The 18,640-nt window shown below is 42.5% G+C and overlaps 1 protein-coding gene across 1 annotated transcript in view; it reads left to right on the top strand.

The window, feature by feature from the left end:
• Positions 1–15,490, top strand: part of FASN (fatty acid synthase) — a 41,365-nt gene extending 25,875 nt beyond the window's left edge. The window contains exons 24-43 of the mRNA XM_071451492.1: positions 331–495; positions 690–808; positions 913–1,067; positions 1,410–1,613; positions 2,615–2,765; positions 3,244–3,422; positions 3,962–4,081; positions 4,222–4,344; positions 5,154–5,377; positions 5,683–5,884; positions 6,923–7,074; positions 7,576–7,667; positions 7,813–7,964; positions 8,272–8,514; positions 10,015–10,203; positions 10,748–10,975; positions 11,380–11,600; positions 12,127–12,225; positions 12,354–12,605; positions 13,691–15,490. Coding sequence (XP_071307593.1) covers positions 331–495; positions 690–808; positions 913–1,067; positions 1,410–1,613; positions 2,615–2,765; positions 3,244–3,422; positions 3,962–4,081; positions 4,222–4,344; positions 5,154–5,377; positions 5,683–5,884; positions 6,923–7,074; positions 7,576–7,667; positions 7,813–7,964; positions 8,272–8,514; positions 10,015–10,203; positions 10,748–10,975; positions 11,380–11,600; positions 12,127–12,225; positions 12,354–12,605; positions 13,691–13,828 — 3,408 coding nt within the window. The 3' untranslated portion in view covers positions 13,829–15,490. The remainder of the gene's footprint in view (positions 1–330; positions 496–689; positions 809–912; positions 1,068–1,409; positions 1,614–2,614; positions 2,766–3,243; positions 3,423–3,961; positions 4,082–4,221; positions 4,345–5,153; positions 5,378–5,682; positions 5,885–6,922; positions 7,075–7,575; positions 7,668–7,812; positions 7,965–8,271; positions 8,515–10,014; positions 10,204–10,747; positions 10,976–11,379; positions 11,601–12,126; positions 12,226–12,353; positions 12,606–13,690) is intronic.
• Positions 15,491–18,640: the final 3,150 nt, after the last annotated feature.

Genomic DNA, 18,640 nt, shown 5'->3' with positions numbered 1-18,640 from the left:
ATCTCTGTGCAAACAGGGTTTATGTGACATAGGGTCATAGACACATTCAAATACACTGTGGAATTTGGTGGTATGGTCACGGCTCAGGTTTTTTGCACACCGGCTAGTGTGCTAAGACTGGTTCCCTAACTTGGACTTTGAGGTATTTGTACTCCCACTTTTGGAAGATCCTTTAGGGAAGAAGGAGTAGTCTAGATGTGGATAAAACACTGTTACGTTAATCAAACCTGTATTTGTACTGCGACAATACAGAGCAAGTTTTCAAGAAAAAGCAAGAAAAACTGACTTTTGATTTTGCTGTTAATTTTGTTGCTTTGCCTGATTTGACAGGCACAGTGGGAGGACTTATTCAGCAAAGCTTCATTGAATCTTGTTGCCATGAAGAAGTCATTCTTTGGCTCAGTTATTTTCCTGTGCCGTCGGCAAGCTCCTGTCAAAACACCTGTCTTTCTGCCAGTAGATGAGATGAACTATAAGTGGGTTGAATCCTTAAAGGTGAGAATTCTTGTGTCCTAGGTATCTGAATTTCCAAATCATTATACTTTCTAAATGAGATATTTAGTAGTGTTGAAAGAAGAATGTGTGTGTGTGTTCAGTTTAGTAAAATAGAAGATACTAATCTCTGCCAAGAATATGAGGGCTATTTTCTTTGTAGTTCCTAGTAAAACAGTTTGGGGTTTGTCCTGTAGGAGATCTTGGCTGACCCATCAGAGAAGCCTGTGTGGTTGACTGCCACCAGTTGTGCGAACTCAGGAATTTTGGGAATGGTGAACTGCCTTCGCCTTGAAGCAGAAGGCCACCGAATCAGGTATGCAAGCATGCCTTTGAGTCACATTTGGGAGATGAGATATTTGTGTTAGCTTCTTCTCAGACCTATAGCAAAACAAACAAAATGACAACTCTTGTCTTCAGGTGTGTGTTCATTTCCAACTTGAACCCTTCATCTGCTGTCCCACCCACAAGTCTTTCTTCTCTGGAGATGCAGAAGATTGTTCAGAAGGACCTGGTGATGAATGTGTATCGTGATGGAAAGTGGGGCTCCTTCAGGCATCTTACATTGCAGCAAGGTACAGTCTTTGAGAGCTGAGGATCACTTGCAAGGTGATCCTTGAATCTGAATGAACTTTGAATAGAAAATGAGTAGCTAGTATTCCTACGGTTACCTTTTATTATTATTTTTAATGAACAATTTTGAATTCTTCTGCTTCAGCTCAAAGTGAACAGTAGAACACTGTGGTGCCAGGAGGAGGGATAGGCTATTTAGGGCATCAGTAGTATTGCAAAGCAAGAAAGGGCTCTCTGGATAGCAAATGGAGGAGGAGGTAGAAATTGCACAAGGAATTTACTCGTTTTGGAAAGCACGTACCTTTGTTAATATGTGTAAGTTCTTACTGTTCCTTCTTCTGCAGCACAACCTCAGGAGCTGACAGAATATGCCTATGTAAATGTGCTAACTCGTGGAGATCTCTCATCTCTGCGCTGGATTGTTTCCCCACTTCGACACTTCCACACAACTGATCCCAGTGTTTTACTCTGCAAAGTCTATTACGCATCTCTCAACTTCCGGGACATTATGCTGGCCACGGGGAAGCTTTCTCCAGATGCTATCCCTGGTGAGTTAAAGTTACACTAAAAGGATATGTATTGTTGTTCTAGAATTAATCTCTTGATTGTTAGTTATGCACTGACTAGATTGTATGCCAGAAAGCATGCTTTTGAGAAGGAAGTACAGCTCTGCTGCAGGGCTGTACACCAAAAAGTTCCCAAGTTCTACTTCCAGTTACAGTTCCATTTTTTCCAATTAACAAGCTATGCTCTGAGAAATGTTGCTTGCCACATTGCACAGATACCAAGTGTGAGATAAAATATGTTGATAGAGGTTCCAGAGATGGGCATGGTAAATACCAAGGTGAGAATGTCAAAGTTTCCTTTTGCCGTACTGATGGACATGCTTGAATTTCAGGGAGGAAAAATGCACAATGAAGTAATTGCCTGTTTACAAAATGGAGGTAGTACTAGCTTCATAGTGAGTTAAGAATTAATGTAATGTGTATGAAATGGTTTTAAAATATGTATTTAAAAGAGAGGGGATGGAGCATGTTAAAATTTAGTGATTTGAGTAGGGCTGGGTTCCCCTTCATGACTGAACCACTTGGCATAATGGAAGTTGCCTCTGTGCATGGCAGAAGGTTGGAAGTAGATGATCTTTAAGGTCTCTTCCAACACAAACCATTCTATGATTCTATGACTGACATAAGTGTCTGCCTAAAACATGAATTATCAAAAATTCATATTTTGCAGTGATCATCTTTCTAGTTTATGTATCATTCTTTTTCTGAGGGACAGAATTGCTTCTGAAACAAGGTGTTTTCATGAAATTTCTCAGATGAAAACTGGAAACTAATGCAATATCATCAAGGATAAGTGCTCATGATTTAATGAGACCAAGTCCTTTTCCACTACTCTTGCAGTGAGCCATTAACTATGACAATTTATGAACTGTGTACAGAAGAGACAAATCTCAGAGGTTTAGACTTTCAGGGACTGCTGCTGTAGAACAGGAATTTTAGAAGATAATTTTCTTTTTTTGTAAAAGGTGTTAATGTTCTTTCAGGTAACTGGGCTTTGCAGCAGTGCATGCTGGGCATGGAGTTCTCAGGACGGGACATGGCTGGAAGAAGAGTAATGGGATTGCTGCCAGCAAAGGGGCTGGCCACAGTGGTAGACTGTGAAAAAAGGTTTCTATGGGAGGTGCCTGAAAACTGGTAGGTCAGCTTCTGTTTTCTGGTTAAGATTTGCCTTCCTGCCTGAGGCTGATGACAGCTCTGATCAAACCTGAGTGCTGCACAATGGCTAGATTCCCCTCTGACAAATGTTAACAGGGCTATAGTGTCCCAAGTAACTGTAGGATTTTGCATTAGATTCACTGCAGGAGTTCAGCAGCACTAGTTTTTGTACAGTAGCTTACACAAGGTTCTCATCTTTTTTTGGGCTCTTAGCTTCACATGTTTCAGTATACACTGGGATATCAGTGTTTGTTATGTTTCTGGTTAGTTACTGAAATATTTTTGCAGAATAATGAAACCTGTCTATGTTTGGCAGCTGTGGTAGTCTGCTGTATGATTGACACTTTCTTATCTATCTCAGCAGTGGAACCTTTCTGTTGCAGAAAGGCAAATTTCATCAGGAGAATCTAGTAGCCTTTCCCAAGGCTAAAGATACCTCTTCCACTTTGCTCTTTAGGACTCTAGAAGAAGCAGCTTCAGTGCCCGTGGTTTATGCCACTGCTTATTATGCTTTGGTGGTTCGAGGTGGTATGAAGAAGGGTGAGAGTGTCCTGATTCACTCTGGCTCAGGAGGTGTGGGCCAAGCAGCCATTGCCATTGCCCTGAGCATGGGCTGCCGTGTCTTTACTACTGTAGGTGAGTACTGAGGGCCCAAAGTCATGGGGGGACAGAGATTATATCTAATAGAGGAAGCATGTGTGTGTACATGTATAGAAGTATATATACCTATTTAGGTATATACTTATTCCCCTCCCAGTGTGATCTGCTGTAGCTTTGATCTAGTTTCCAGGCTGAGAACTGGTTACATAGTAAATACAGCTACTGACTCTGTGCTTGAAAATTCTACAGCACAGTCAAATTTATTTGTCTCTCTACATTATATAATCAAAAGCCTGGAAGAAGATCATGGCTTCCTCATTTTACATTTAGTAATATGAATCCAATGCCTGTCCATTGAAAGGCTCTCATCTGTTTCTGGTCCTTGCTCTATCTCATAAATGAGCAGTAGCAACCAGACAGCCTTTGTTCTAGAGTCTGACATCTTGAGAGACTGAAAGCTTGGAGATGGCTTCTCAGATTTACAGTCCTTGGGGGAAAGATGTGCAGTGGAAAATGGGCTGTTTCATCATAAAAATGAAATTAGTGACATCTTTCAACCTGTCTTCTACTTCCAGGTTCCGCTGAGAAACGTAAGTATCTCCAAGCAAGATTTCCACAGCTAGATGCTAATAGCTTTTCCAGCTCCAGAGATACTGCCTTTGAACAACATATACTTCGAGTTACCAACGGAAAAGGTGAAGTTCAATAAATACTTTTCCTTTTTTTGTCAGCTACCCCACATTATCAGTTGTGCATTCTAAAGACAATATGAGTCACTAGAAGACAGGGTTAGGCTCTCAGCAGAGTTAAGTAGGTGCTTCTCCTTTCATTGCAGGTGTCAACCTCGTGTTAAATTCCTTGGCAGAAGAGAAGCTGCAAGCCAGTTTGCGTTGTCTTGCTCGACATGGGCGCTTCTTGGAAATAGGCAAATTTGATCTATCTAACAACAGTCAGCTTGGTAAGATGGGGCATTGGGAAGCACCTCTCATTAGGTTTTAGCTCCTGCCTAGCACCCCTATGTGCCCTTTTCTGCAGGACAGCCCTCCAGCCTCCCCAAAATTTATACTTATGTCTGGTGTTACTAGGGCTCAGGTGGACAACTGACATTTGTTAAATTTTGTATCACTTATGATTGCCTGGTGTTCCAGTCTATCCAGACCCCTCTGCAAGGCCTCTTGTCCCTCAAGGCAGTCAACAGCATCCACCAGTTTTGAAGGCACAGGGCAAGATAACCCTGGTTTCTCTTATATGGGAAAAATTTTTTGAATTTTGTAAGGTGATGTGTCAGTGAAAAATTACAGCAATGTTCTCCTGTTGTAGAATGATTGCAGATAGCGTTGACAGCCTGCGTCCTTATTCTAATTAAATTTCAAAAATCCTATCATATTGGAAAACCTTGCTATGAGGAGGAGTCTCCTGTGGAGGTAGACATGATGTATGGAGGGTTATAGACTCCCCTGTGACTCTAACTCAGCTGTCACTAGACAAAAAAAAGTTCTTTTTAATATCAGACTGACCATGATATAGCTTGTCCTCTCAACACACAATTTTTTGGAGTTGCATTTCTGTGAAACTGGTCTGCTTGTACGAAAACAACATAATATTATGTATTGGAGAATATATGCAAGAATGAGTTCGGAAAATGTAGAATTCAAGCATCTGACTGCTTTACTCCTGTAACCTGCCCAGAAATGCTTCTGAAGCAGAGGGTAGGCTCCATTTTGAGATGTCAGCAGCATCAGGTCATAACCAAGTTGCTTTTTCTAGGAATGTCTCTCTTCCTCAAGAACGTGGCATTTCATGGGATCCTACTAGATTCAATATTTGATGAGGGAAACCAAGAGTGGGACGTAGTATCAGAGCTGTTGAAGAAAGGCATAAGAGATGGTGTAGTACAGCCCCTGAGGAGTTCAGTCTTCAACAAAGAAGAGGTAGAAGCTGCCTTCAGATTCATGGCACAAGGAAAACATATTGGCAAAGTTATCATCAAGGTAATGCAATAATGATTTTGATTCTCTGATACCTCTGGCCATCCTCTGGTATTGGATATTTTGATCCGTTTTGAGTTGAAGGTCTATGAGTAGGGCAGCACAGGGTCAGTTTTTACTGCTGACACCGTCACAATTGTAACTGTCAAGTCTGGCACTGATTCTACAAGGTTCATTCCTATTGACTGGAGGAGCATAGCATGAAAAGATAAGAAATGCATTATGTATCTGATTATCTAATTGTAACTACCTTTTTTTTGTGTGTGTTTGTGTGTTCTTGGTTGTTTTTTTTTTTTGTGGGGGGGAAGGTCCAAGAAGAGGAAAAGGAGTATCCTTTAAGAAAGTCTGAACCAGTTAAAATCTCTGCAATCTCCCGAACCTCCTGTCCACCTACGAAGTCCTACATCATCACAGGGGGTCTGGGAGGATTTGGGCTGGAGTTGGCACAGTGGCTAGTTGAGAGAGGAGCACAGAAAATTATACTGACGTCTCGTTCTGGCATACGAACTGGTAAGCAAAAATTGTAAGGGAGCGGGGAATATGACTGCCTTTCAACAGACCTTAGTTTGTAGTTTCTCTCCATTTTAAGGGTCCTGTTGGTGACTAATAATGTCTTGATCTCTTTTCTTTCCTGTATTATCTCACTTCAAGCTGTTGTCTCCTTTATTGTAAAGGAGGAACAATCTTTTCACTTGACCTTTTTTCCAATTACTACTTTCCCCCTTTTATGCTTCCTATTTCTATCAACCCATTTTCTCTCTTATAGAGGGTTTTTTCTGTAGCCTTTCTTTTATCTTTATGCCCTCTGCAAAGTCTGGCTACCTTGTCCACTGGCTGTAGCATGTTAGATCACATGCCACAAGGAAGGGCCTAAAAACTCCTTGTTAAGATACTTCATTCCTCATGTGTGGATGCTCACTCTTGCTCCTTAGATTGCTCATCTGTAAAGATGAACCTTACTATCTGATAGCATCCATAAACATTTTTACTTAGATTTAAGGCATTAGTTTGATTATAGTGGCAGCATTGAGATTTATCAGTGATAGTCTTCAGTATTTCCTCATACAAATTCACTCATAACTCAAATCCCTTCTGTCTCTACAGGTTTCTTCTTTCTTTTGGCAAGTTCACAATCACACCACTTTTGTGTACAAAGCCATAGCTCAAATACAATTTTTCAAGTTCTGGTTGTGCTAGTATAATCTGTTGCTTTGCTCTAATCTAACCAATTTTCACTGTCTCAGTACCCAAATTTTTGTTAATTTCTCTTCACAGTTGGTTGGTTTTTTTCCTTCCTTCCCCCCACCACCACCCCAGGCCTTAGGTTGTCCCAGTGCTGTTCTCCACTTTATCTATGGTAGAATTTCTGAAATTCAAATGCTTTCTAGCTGCTGTTGAAATTTTGTGCAATTTTTATCTCATAGATGAATCAGGAATTATTTACTATTCAGTCCCTATCTAGTCAGAGAAGCATAAAGGAGCAGCTTAACCAGAGCCTTACAGTTGGGATTCTTCATCCAAGGCACTGTCCACCTTTATTTCTTCTAGGTTACCAGGCTAAGCGTGTTCAAGAGTGGAAGGCACTGGGAATCAAAGTGCTGGTATCTACCAGTGATATTGGAACACTAGAAGGAACACAGCAATTAATAGAAGAGGCTTTGAAGCTTGGACCAGTTGGAGGCATCTTTAATTTGGCTGTGGTAAGTGACAAAAATGCTCAGGACTTGTAAGAAGCAACATCCATTCATGTGACTTTTTTACTAAAGGCAGTCAGGCTTCATACAATTTTAGTTAAATTCTCTGTGTTTCAAAGGACACTATGCTTTGGTCCTACCTGGTGACTAAAGGCTTATGGGTCTGTTCCCTTGACCTGAGAAGCAACAGTATTTGGCCAGCGAGTTCAGTTCTGTGATCAGACAAATGTTGTCCTAGCCTCCTGTGGACAAGAAAAATCCCATGTAGAGCTTGCCAGAATTTCTGCAGTGTCAATACAGAAAAAATACTGAAAAAGGCAGACTTGGCAAAAGGCATGTTGTCATCTTTTGGGATATTCCGGATATGTCTGTACTGTGAAGTTACAAAAATATATTGTGTAGTGATATCCTCTCATATCTCGAGCCATGTGGCATATTTAAACAGAGAAACTCGAGATACTGAAACTACTTTCTTTTTTAATCCCTCTTCCCACCCCCCCCCCATAGGTCCTTAGAGACGGCATGATTGAAAATCAGACCCCAGAATTATTCTGGGAGGTCAACAAGCCAAAGTATTCAGGCACCCTTCATTTGGATTGGTAAGTGTCTGTAGAAGGGACAAATAAGAACTGTTTTTAAAGTCAAGGAACTGATCAAGCTTAGTTGTTTTAGTCTTGCACTAGCCTTTGACAATAATACACTAAGCAGGTTTTTCTGATGGGGTTTCTCCTGCTCTGTTCCAAGGGTGACTCGTAAGAAGTGTCCAGACCTGGACTATTTCGTTGTATTCTCCTCTGTAAGCTGTGGAAGAGGAAATGCTGGGCAAAGTAATTACGGCTTTGCCAATTCTACCATGGAGCGTATCTGTGAGCAGCGGCATCATGATGGACTCCCAGGTAAGATGACTTGACTCATTGCACAGTATAAACTATCTTGCCAAACATCCAGATGAGGACCAGCTCACCAGAAACCTGTACACTTATCCACTTATCTGGAGTTACAAAGTCTGTTGAAGGCTGTTTCCTGCTCCTTGATGTTACTCTGAGTCATTCACGTGTGAATGAATACTCACCATTTAACAGTACAAAGGAGATGCAGGCCTTAGCATAGCTCATTATTAAGTTCCTTTTTTATTAACTCACTCCTGTTCCTGCCATCTGCTTTAGTTAGCTGCTTAGTGTGTTTTTCTAATTTCTTCTCCAGGCCTGGCAATCCAGTGGGGAGCCATTGGTGATGTGGGTATCTTGATGAAGACAATGGGAAACAAAGACATTGTGGTGGGGGGAACAATTCCCCAACAAATGAGCTCATGCCTGGAGGTGCTCGATGTTTTCCTGAATCAACCTCATCCTGTCATGTCCAGTTTTGTCCTAGCAGAGAAGGTCTCAGCGAAAGCTGAAGGAGGTAGTCAGCGGGATCTTGTAGAAGCTGTTGCTCACATCCTGGGTAAGTGCTGTCACTCAAGTACTACTGGACGGTGCCTACTCTCTCATTACTTTTGGAAAGCAGTGGTGCTGCTGTAGGTCCTCTGCTCAGCATCTCTTCCTGATCTCCTGTGGTGTGGCAGTGTTGCTGTTGTGAGACTGTTGGCTTTTTTTTTTCCCTTTACACTGCTCCTTCTCTCAAATAAGGACTGTTTCTTTTATGTGTTTTCCTCCGTTAATGTGTTTACATAGATACGCATATATACTCCAGAGTCTTGGGTTTTATTTAGAGTGAGCTGGTACCTTTCTCCAAATGGAGAATCAACAGGAACAGCCCCCAAGAGCAAAATTCTGGGACAGCACGTAAGACAGCAAATACATAACTAACTTCCTGAGTACTGTTCCAGCTTTCAAACATTCACCTTGATATGTCCCCATGCCACAAAAAATAGCTTTTCTCTACTTATTGCTTAACTGGTATTTTATTTACTTACCCACTCTGTCATCCCATGTGAACATCTAGTAACCATAGCTTAACTATGCATTACAAGTGCCATGTCCTTCTGTCTTGAATCTGCTTTCTTTTACCATCGTGTCTCTTATTTTTGTGTTTGTACTGAATAATTGCTGTCAACTCTGTCTATTATGTCCCCCTTCAGTTGTCTCTATTGCAGACAGAACTGTCCTAGTGAACCTTTGTTTTCTACCAAAAAAGGTACTGATAAATGAAAGACAGTCTCCTGAGTGTTACTTAAGGAGTTGTGTGCAACTCACAGCAAATCTGATTTCTCAGGGCAGATGTGGCTTTTAGAAGCAATAGGAAAGGGTCTGGGAAACCACACCAGCTACAGGGTTACTTTGGAAGAGGAGAGTATGAAAGCAACAAAGGGAGGAGCTAGTAATGAAGCCTAATAGTGGGAAGGGTGACAACATGGGGCTGCACAAGGTGGAGGAAGGGACAAAGAGCTGAAGATGCAGGTGTTATTATGAGAGGCCTTCTACAGGTAAGGAAGGGGTGAGAGATTGAACAGTGGGAAAAATGAAGGTGAAAAGAGAAATGAAGCCTAAATGTATCACCTCCTCCTTCAGTGTTGTAGACATCAAGTGTTGCAGCCAACGATCACTGACACTAATAAATTCAATCTCGGTGTAGCTGAGTATTAGGTCTAGGACTGCAGTTTTCAATTAGAGCCTCCAGTGTGTGGAATCTGTCTAGCTGACTGACTGATCTGTACTTGGTCTAGAGCTGATGTGAAAATATTCACAGCTATTTAGTTGGGAGTGAGGTATCCCCTGTCATAAATCTGTGCACATTAATATGTACGCTAAATACTAGATCCCATATTACAGGGTGGGGGTTGTAGAAGAGGTGGTTGATGAAAGTACTAGATGATCCTGAAAGGTAAACTGCAGCTCTACAGCTGAAGTTTATTGAGAGATAGAAGAGAGTGGAGAAGGCTGCTAGAGAGGCCAAGAGCTGAAAAGAAGTTGGCCTTATGCTAGTATGCTCTTTTGTTCTCAGGGGTCCGTGATGTGAGTAGTCTGAATGCTGAGAGTTCCTTGGCTGACTTGGGCTTGGATTCCTTGATGGGTGTGGAGGTGCGCCAGACACTGGAGAGAGACTATGACATCGTTATGACCATGAGAGAAATTCGTCTCCTTACAATCAACAAACTGCGTGAACTTTCTTCGAAGTCCAAGACAGCAGAGGGTAAAGTGTCTGAATTAAGGTTGCTACCAAATAATTGAACTGAATCCAAACAATTAAGCCTCCAATCTGTTGCTTTCATCTCTAGTGACATAAATCTCCATCAGATCATGAAATAAGGTTATAATTGAATAGCTTTTAAGTGACAGACATGTCACAGAAGTGTTGTGACCATCAGGACAGGCCCATCATTTCTGGGAGCAGGGTGTACAAGCAAGGCAAGTGTGCAAGCTGCTTTCTTGCTTGGCTAGCAGCTGCATGCATGAGTACTCTTATGTAGCTATGTGTGGGATGCAATTTGAGACCTTTTACTTGTCTGGGGAATAAACAATGTAATGTCACACTCACAGGAAGCTAAAATCATATGCAGTTGCTGCAGAGCAACTGACAGTAGGAAGATTTCTGCTTCTATGACCTGATGATGTAGTGAGGCAACAGGCTAATCTAGGGCAGCCCTAGCCCTGAAGTTGTCCTTTAGGAGTATGGCTACATGACCAAAACTGACCCTGAAGCTAATTGGGTTTGTCTGGTGTGCTTTCCTTCAAAGAGCTGAAGTCGTCCCCACTGATGAAGGCAGGCCCAGGCGAACCTCCAAAACTAGATTTGAACAACTTACTGGTGAACCCAGAAGCGCCAACAATCACTCGTCTAAATGATGTTCAGAGCACGGAGCGCCCTCTTTTCCTTGTTCACCCCATTGAAGGATCCATTGCAGTTTTCCACACTCTGGCCTCCAGACTTCACATGCCCTGCTATGGGCTCCAGTGCACAAAAGGTATCTCAGTTCTTCAGCATCTTGAATTTGCAAACATAACATTCTGAACTGTAGTTGCTTTTAGAGAGGGCTTTGTTTCTAGACTATTAAACTTGGAGGAACAAGTATCAGGCCTATTAGTCTGCAGAGGGTCATGTCAAACATCCCCAGTATCAAGAGGAAAAATGGATGAAATTGAAGAGTTTACGTATACAAAAGTCAAAGCATTCTGTTCAACCTGTCCTTGGAAAGCAGCAATATTACTATTACTTGTCCTAAATGCAAGTTGTTAACAATAATTTATTAATTTACCTGCAAAATAACCTGGATGTTTCCAACAGGATTGTTTCTTGAGTGCATGAAAACATAATTTGTCTCTGCCGGTGTCTTTTCACGAGTCTTTCTAACTCGCTTCCATGTTCCAGCCGCTCCTTTGGACAGCATCCAAAGCCTGGCAGCCTATTACATTGGTTGCATGAAGCAGATACAGCCTGAAGGACCTTACCGCATTGCTGGATACTCTTTTGGTGCCTGTGTAGCCTTTGAAATGTGTTCCCAGCTGCAAGCACAACAAAATGCTTCCCATGCACTCAACAGTTTATTCCTTTTTGATGGGTCTCATTCCTTTGTGGCAGCATATACCCAGGTAAGGGCACAAAGAGAATCTTCTTTCTGGGGACCATCCTCTCTCATCAGGGCTCATTTTTCTCAAAGCTTTCTATTCTGGATCAGCAATCTGAAAAGCTGACAGACTTTCACAAAGATTTTAGAAGACAGCTGTAGACAGTGGATGCTTAGAGATGGCTGAAGGGTAGAAGCACATGAGAGGTGGTCTTCATTAAATGGAAAGAGTTCAAGCACAAATGTTGCTCTTGCTATGATAAATCATAATATTAGTATGTCTTCTGGAAGATCCTGGTGCAAGTCAAGATCCTCTTGTAGTGGTGCGAGGAAACCTTGCTTAAGGGTTCCCTTTAATTTTCATCGTACTTTAGAGAATACTAGGCTCTTAGCAATTGCCACCTGTGGATTTGCTCTCTAATCTGTCTTGAAGGGATTTCCCCCTTCCTTTTTTTCCCAGTTCACACCTTTGGTTCTATAATTGTTTTTATCTGACTTTTAATATCAGGCACGTTTCTCTCATGTTCACATTGTATTCTTCTCTCTTCCAGAGCTACAGAGCCAAACTGACCCAAGGAAATGAGGCTGAACTGGAGACTGAAGCACTGTGTGTCTTTGTTCAGCAATTTACAGGCATTGAACACAATAAGGTACTGTTTCTTATCTTCAAAATCCATGTGTCTTGATATTGCGCAAGAGGGTGCATGGTTTTTTTTGTTTAATGGAGATGAATTCTCAGATGTTGAGACTAATCTGAAAAAAATTTTAATATTTCCAGCTGCTGGAGGTTCTTCTGCCCCTGAAAGATCTGCAGGCTCGTGTGAATGCTGCTGTAGACCTAATAACTGAGATTCATACAAACATCAATCGTGAAGCACTCAGCTTTGCTGCTACTTCATTTTACCATAAGCTGAAGGCCGCTGACAAGTATATACCAGACTCCAAGTATCATGGGAATGTGACACTGATGCGGGCAAAGTCTCGCAATGAATATGAGGAAGGTCTGGGTAAAGACTATAAACTCTCAGAGGTCAGTCATAGCCCCACTGATGACTGTTGAATTTCTTCCGGTATTTGGGGAAGCCAAAGGAAAGCATGGGAAATCACCCTTACTGAGAAAAAAAAGGACAAAACCAACCTTAAAGACATTGTTCTGCAGCTGCTGTGCTCTAACAAGAATTAGAAGTCTCCAAAAGCAAATAAGTTTATCGGTTTCAGGCATTTTCTGTGGGTAGTGAAGGCCAGAAAGTCTTGCCTGTATATAGGAAATGTTTTCTATAGCTGATTCTTGCAGCTCTCTAGAATGACTTTGGATAATAATGATGTTAAAAGAGAGCAATCTCTTTTCACTGTAGACCCTGAAGCTAATTCACGGAATGAGGGCAGCCTTCTGAAGAGCAAGTGTCAGTCTTACGACAATAAAGGCAGCTTTTTCTCAGTTACCTTTTTTTCACTTAGAAGCTAGTAGTTAGAAGTGGATTTCTTGTGGTCTAAAAAAAGTTGGGGTTTGGCCCATAGTCCAGATAAGGTCACTGTACTTCAGCCCCTGCTCACATACAAGGTTTAAATTGGTGCAAATACCAGGGAAAAGGAAGTGATTGTCAGAATTCCCTTCCTGCTTCTGGCATCTCCTATCCTTTCAGATATCTAGCTTAGTCATTACTGATTCCAGGCTAACTTATACATTATTAAAGTTACATAATGACCTTAAAGGAAGATTTCTGGTGGTGGGAGAAAGGGGGGGGGCAGGGGGGGTGTTTATTTTGTTAACTTAAGGGCTTGGAAGTGGCTATTTTATCATTCAATCTTTGATATTTTAGGTAAATTATTCTTTTGGTACTAGGTTGGTTAACTTCCTGCCCAGCTTATATATTTGAGTGGATCACCTGTCAGGTTGTCAGACTATTGTGCTTTAAAACACTGGTTCCAAACAGTGCACCACAGCTGATCTGTGAAAATGTGTCAGAGTAAACCTGGTGCCATTTTTAACTGAGTTTGATAGAGACAGTGGTCTAAATTATGAGTAACTTGGAAGACTAACAAACCCAAAGTGGCTAGGTGACCAGCTGGTTGTAAATTGTGAATGAAAAGTTTTTCTTTTTCATACTTACGCAGGTATGTGACGGGAAGGTATCTGTCCACGTTGTTGAAGGAGATCACCGCACCTTGCTGGAGGGAGATGGTGTTGAATCAATTATTGGGATCATCCACAGCTCACTGGCAGAGCCACGTGTCAGTGTCAGAGAGGGTTAACTTCTACTTCCTCACTATCAGTGATGAAGAAAATGCCAACAACATTCCTAGTTATGACAGGCCCCAAGGAACTCTTCCTGTTCAACATCTCATCTGCTCTGCTGCCAGAACTGGGAAATCCAGCTGGACTCAATTGGTCTTTTTCTGTTTCTTTCTTGCTTATCTTTTCCTTTTCCTACATTTATGGGTTCTATCTCCTTCCTTTCCTATGGCTGTTTTTCCCCCTAGTCTCCCTGTCCATGTTAACTGCAGTGCTGTGACTCTGTCACTGTGCACTGCAGTGAGGGTTCCCCACAGATGTTGCTTCCTACACCCTTGGCAGTATAAAAAAAAAAACAAATTTAGGAGTAGATTTCTTGTGCTTTATGTTGTTTTTGTCTTAACAGTATTCCAAAGGGTATGTGATAGCACTTGTTGACCAAGCCTAGTGAACAGGGAGAGAAGAGGAGCTGCAGCTGATTTTGGAGATACTTTTTATCTGTGAAGAATCTGTCTGCAGTTTAGGTCAGAAAGAGAATTCCATTGAGGGTTTTGTAACTATATTTTTTAATTTGCTATATTCTAAGTATTTATTGTGTCAAACCAGAGACTTCTTACTTGGTTTTAATTTATTGTGGGTTATAGGAGCAAAGAAACGTCCTTTTTTTGGAGGGAAAGGTTTATTCTACAAGGGAAAGTTGCCCATCTTTGAAATCATCTAATTTCTTGTTGGTTTTGTTGGGGTTTTTTTCTTTCTCCCACTGCCCTGCCCTTTTCAGAAAGCATTAGGTAGAAGGAAGGATTCTTGCCATCATGTACTCTTCAGGGGAGAGAGGGGCCTGGGGGATAGGGTGGAGTGTTTGACAGATGCTGCTGTATTGAACAGCCATAACTTGGGCATGATAAAAACAGGCAAGGCTGTCCCTAGGCAGGTAATTTGTTTATATTTGTGCAAGGTTCTGTGGCCTGCTCTATCAGAACCTCAGTAAAGCATTAAGATTATTGCTTTACCTTATCCCCTCTCACCTCCAGTCTTGCCCCAATCAAAAATTTGGAATGGGGGGGGGGAATAGAATTCCTTAACAATAACTGAACAAATCCTCCCATCCTGCTCTCCCATAATCAAAGGTCAGGCAAACATACAACATACAAGTATCTGCCCAAGGCCTGTATATATTTTATTTAGCACAGGGCTTGCTTAAGCCTTGTATTCATTTTCCTTTCGGTAATGAGACTGGAAATCCCACATAAGTTAGCTAAGTAATCAGTTTGATGGTCTGATTTTAAAATACAGTAGTACCTTTTTAAAGGAAATTTGCATAAAATTGAATTGAAAAATTTCTTGCCTTTGCTATGCTGGATCTGTCCTTTCCGAAATCAGTAAATCCTTGTTACACTTATGATACAGAGGAGACCTGGGTAGCAACAAAGCACCAGCTAGGAGGAGCTATTGTGCTTCTCCAAAGTGCTGTACAACCCCTCTTCTCTCCATTCCCCAGTAAAGTATTCTGGTGGTCCAGGAGCATTCCAGTGACAGGAACAGATGGCTCTTCACTGCAGGTTCTGACCTAGTGTCTTTTGCTTATACCACCCTCTGTTGACAGTGGCTGGGTTAACTGATTTTAGTTTTATAAAATATTTCTTTTGTGAAATTGAAATAAAACAACATAATGTCAGCTTAAACCATTTTGAAATGTCTTGTTCTTTTTTCTTTTTTTCTTTTAATTAATACTTTTTGGTCTGAAGAGTGTCTTTTTGGCTTTTCTAGAATTAAACAGAATTCATCACTGGTTGGGTTTTGAATTCTTTTCTACCATCATTTCTTAATCCCATGTTTCATCTGGAGTCTCTCACTTCTTGGTATAAAGCAAAAAAACTGCTGAAACATATCTGATTTGTAGTGTATAGAAATAATTATAGTAACAATAATAATGATGAAAATAATAACAATGAAGGCGTAGTATTCTGAAGCATGGCTTGTTGTTGCCATGATTTTGGTACCTTAGATACAACCAATTTACAGCCATAATATTGAAGTGGGAACTTTTAGATGGGCTTCTATTTGCAGTGTTGGACAAGCCATTAATACTCCTGCCTCAGTTTCCCTGTCTGTAAAATGGGACCATAGCATCTGCCTCAGGGCCTCTCTGAGGGTCAGACAGGCAATGGCTATAAATGCTCTGAAGTTTTAGGTATGATGTCTAAGTGTTAGACAGTAACAGAAGGAGGAAAGTGTCTGCTGTGTGAGGCATACTGCATACTGATACTGGAGTGGCTGTGTAAGCTGTGTGCATATACCATGGGACTTCATGACATCTGCTGCCCACTGTCCCTGCACCTGCTGGCATTGGGTACTACATAAAACAAAACCAGTGGGGACTAGTTGGTTTGGTTTAACTTCTGGCAGTTGTAGTGAGCCTGAAAAAAAGGGGAAAGAATCTTACTTTTGTGTTGGTTATATTTAAAACTGGAAGGAATAAGAAAGGATTAAATGTAAAGCAAACAGGTACAATAGTGCTGTGCTAATGTGTGTAACATCTGAATGGACTGTGTGGAAGGAGCAAGGACTAATGCCGTCCTATCTGTTGAAGCAGGAGTTTGATAAGCTCCCTGTATAAACAAATCTGTATGGTTTCATCTAAGCAGAGCTTGAAAATTTTAATCATAGAAGTTGCTGAAGAATAACTTACAGCTCATATACTGTTAATGTTCTTGTGGTTGTTATTTGAAAAGCAGAAGGTTGTTATGTTGAGGGCTTTTTTCCCCATAATTATCTGATTATGAGCTGCTGCCATGTAACCCATTATTATAACCGGCTGCTAAACACAGTGTGCCAAAAATAAAAACCTTATTAGTGATGGTATTGCTTGTTTCTCAGTAGCCCATCAGATTAGACATGTAGAATAATATCAGAAGGCAAAATCCAATATTGCAGTTTCTTGTTTTGAGAAGACAAGGACAGAAGTGAAGTCCCTCATACCTACCCTTTCTGTGAAACTGAAGTGGGGATTCTTGTCAGCTGATGCATTCCATCCTTTTCAGATAGCTTCTCACAAGCTAAAACCATGCTGATCTCAGTCTCAAGACTGAAGAGCAGTTCTCTGACCGGGGAACTGTTTAGGGTCACAAATGCATATTGCCATTTTGAAATGATGGACCATGTACCTTAAATCTGCAATAGAAAGAGTTCAAGAATGTATGGTACACAGCATATGTTGTCACCAGTATTAAAGCTATTATTTTCCTTTCCTAGTCTACCACCATAGAAGGCAAAGAAATACAGCTCTCTTGCAGAAGACAGCAGTAAAAATAATGCAAGGGCCACAGTTTAATAGAACTGGTTACATAAAATAGCACTACCAGAAAGTGAAGTTCTCCGGTGCTGAGATGGAGGTCAAGTAAAACACAAAAGATTTAAGGTAGAATAGGAAGTAGGTGTTTGGTTTTTTTGCACTTAAACAAGTTACCAGACATCATGGCTGCAAATCAGGTCAAAAGAAAGAAAAAAATACCCCTGGAGCAGTTTCATCATAGGAGAGTGCTGATAGCAGGGGTGCAGAGGCTGTATATTTAAAATAGCAATCTCATTCTTCAGCCTGCAGAGAGGTCATGAAAGATGGTAAAAAATAATTAGAAGCTTGAAACATTGCAGCAAGTTCATCGCAGCCATGAGTGCTAGAAAGCTGGAGAAAGGAGGAAATACAGGCTTTTACAATGAACTTGTAATGTGAAGGTTTGTCAATGGATAGACTTAACAGGTTTACTGAGCAAAGGGAGTTTACATGTAACTCTGCTTAGGCTATGGTGCTTTGTTACGATTTTGTTGGAGTTTTTCTCTCCTGAAGAGAGAAATATAACTCAAGTTACATTGCTGTTTTGACTGCAGTAGAGAGAGAGCATTTTTTATATGCTGGAAGGTATTGGCTGAGAGAAGCAGAACTCCACCACTGTACTCCTCCTGGTGATGATCAATAGCTTTATAAAATGATGCAAAATGAACGATATTGCCATGGATGCTGTTACATTTGGTTCAGTCATGTGGACCATTTTCACCTCTCTGCCCCGACCATCCGACACCAAGGACAGGACAGGCCTCGCACTTTGTCCCAGCTCTTGCAATGCTCAGTCACGGCGCTTCCCATCGGCTGCGGCGAAGGCCCAAGTGCTCAAAGACGCCTGGCTTAGGCTCGGGGACAAAGGACGGGAGTTGCTGCCGCCCTGCGCGTGGCGTATACCTGCCGAGCGCCGGGGCGCCGTGCGCCGCCGCGGCACCTGAGGGGAGACCGCCCGCGCACGGCGCCCCGGCAGCCGCCCCCATGCGGCTCCTCAGCCGCCCGTCAGCCGCCCCCTAACCTCTCCTCAGCCGCCCCTCAGCGGCTCCTCAGCCGCCCCCTAACCTCTCCTCAGCCGCCCCTCAGCGGCTCCTCAGCCGCCCCTCAGCCGCCCCCTAACCTCTCCTCAGCCGCCCCTCAGCGGCTCCTCAGCCGCCCCCTAACCTCTCCTCAGCCGCCCCTCAGCGGCTCCTCAGCCGCCCCCTAACCTCTCCTCAGCCGCCCCTCTGCGGCTCCGCAGCCGCCCCTCAGCCGCCCCCTAACCTCTCCTCAGCCGCCCCTCTGCGGCTCCGCAGCCGCCCTTTTGCGGCTCCTCAGCAGCCTCTCTGTGGCTCCTCAGTCGCCCCTCAGCCGCCCCCTAACGTCTCCTCAGCACCTCTCAGCCGCCCCTTTGCTGCTCCTCAGCCGCCCCGGGCAGCTCGGGGCCCCGCGGCCGCTGGGCCTCTCCCGCGCGCGGCCCCTGCTGGCAGCGCCGCGGTTTCTGGAGGGGACGGCGCGCGGC

The sequence above is a fragment of the Agelaius tricolor genome, unplaced genomic scaffold, assembly GCF_023055355.1.
Source record: "Agelaius tricolor isolate 1412-34295 unplaced genomic scaffold, bAgeTri1.0.p SCAF_32, whole genome shotgun sequence".
In the NCBI taxonomy this organism is placed as follows: Eukaryota; Metazoa; Chordata; class Aves; order Passeriformes; family Icteridae; genus Agelaius; species Agelaius tricolor.
Note: the sequence above shows the minus strand (reverse complement) of the source record. Positions and strands in the feature narration are given on the sequence as shown.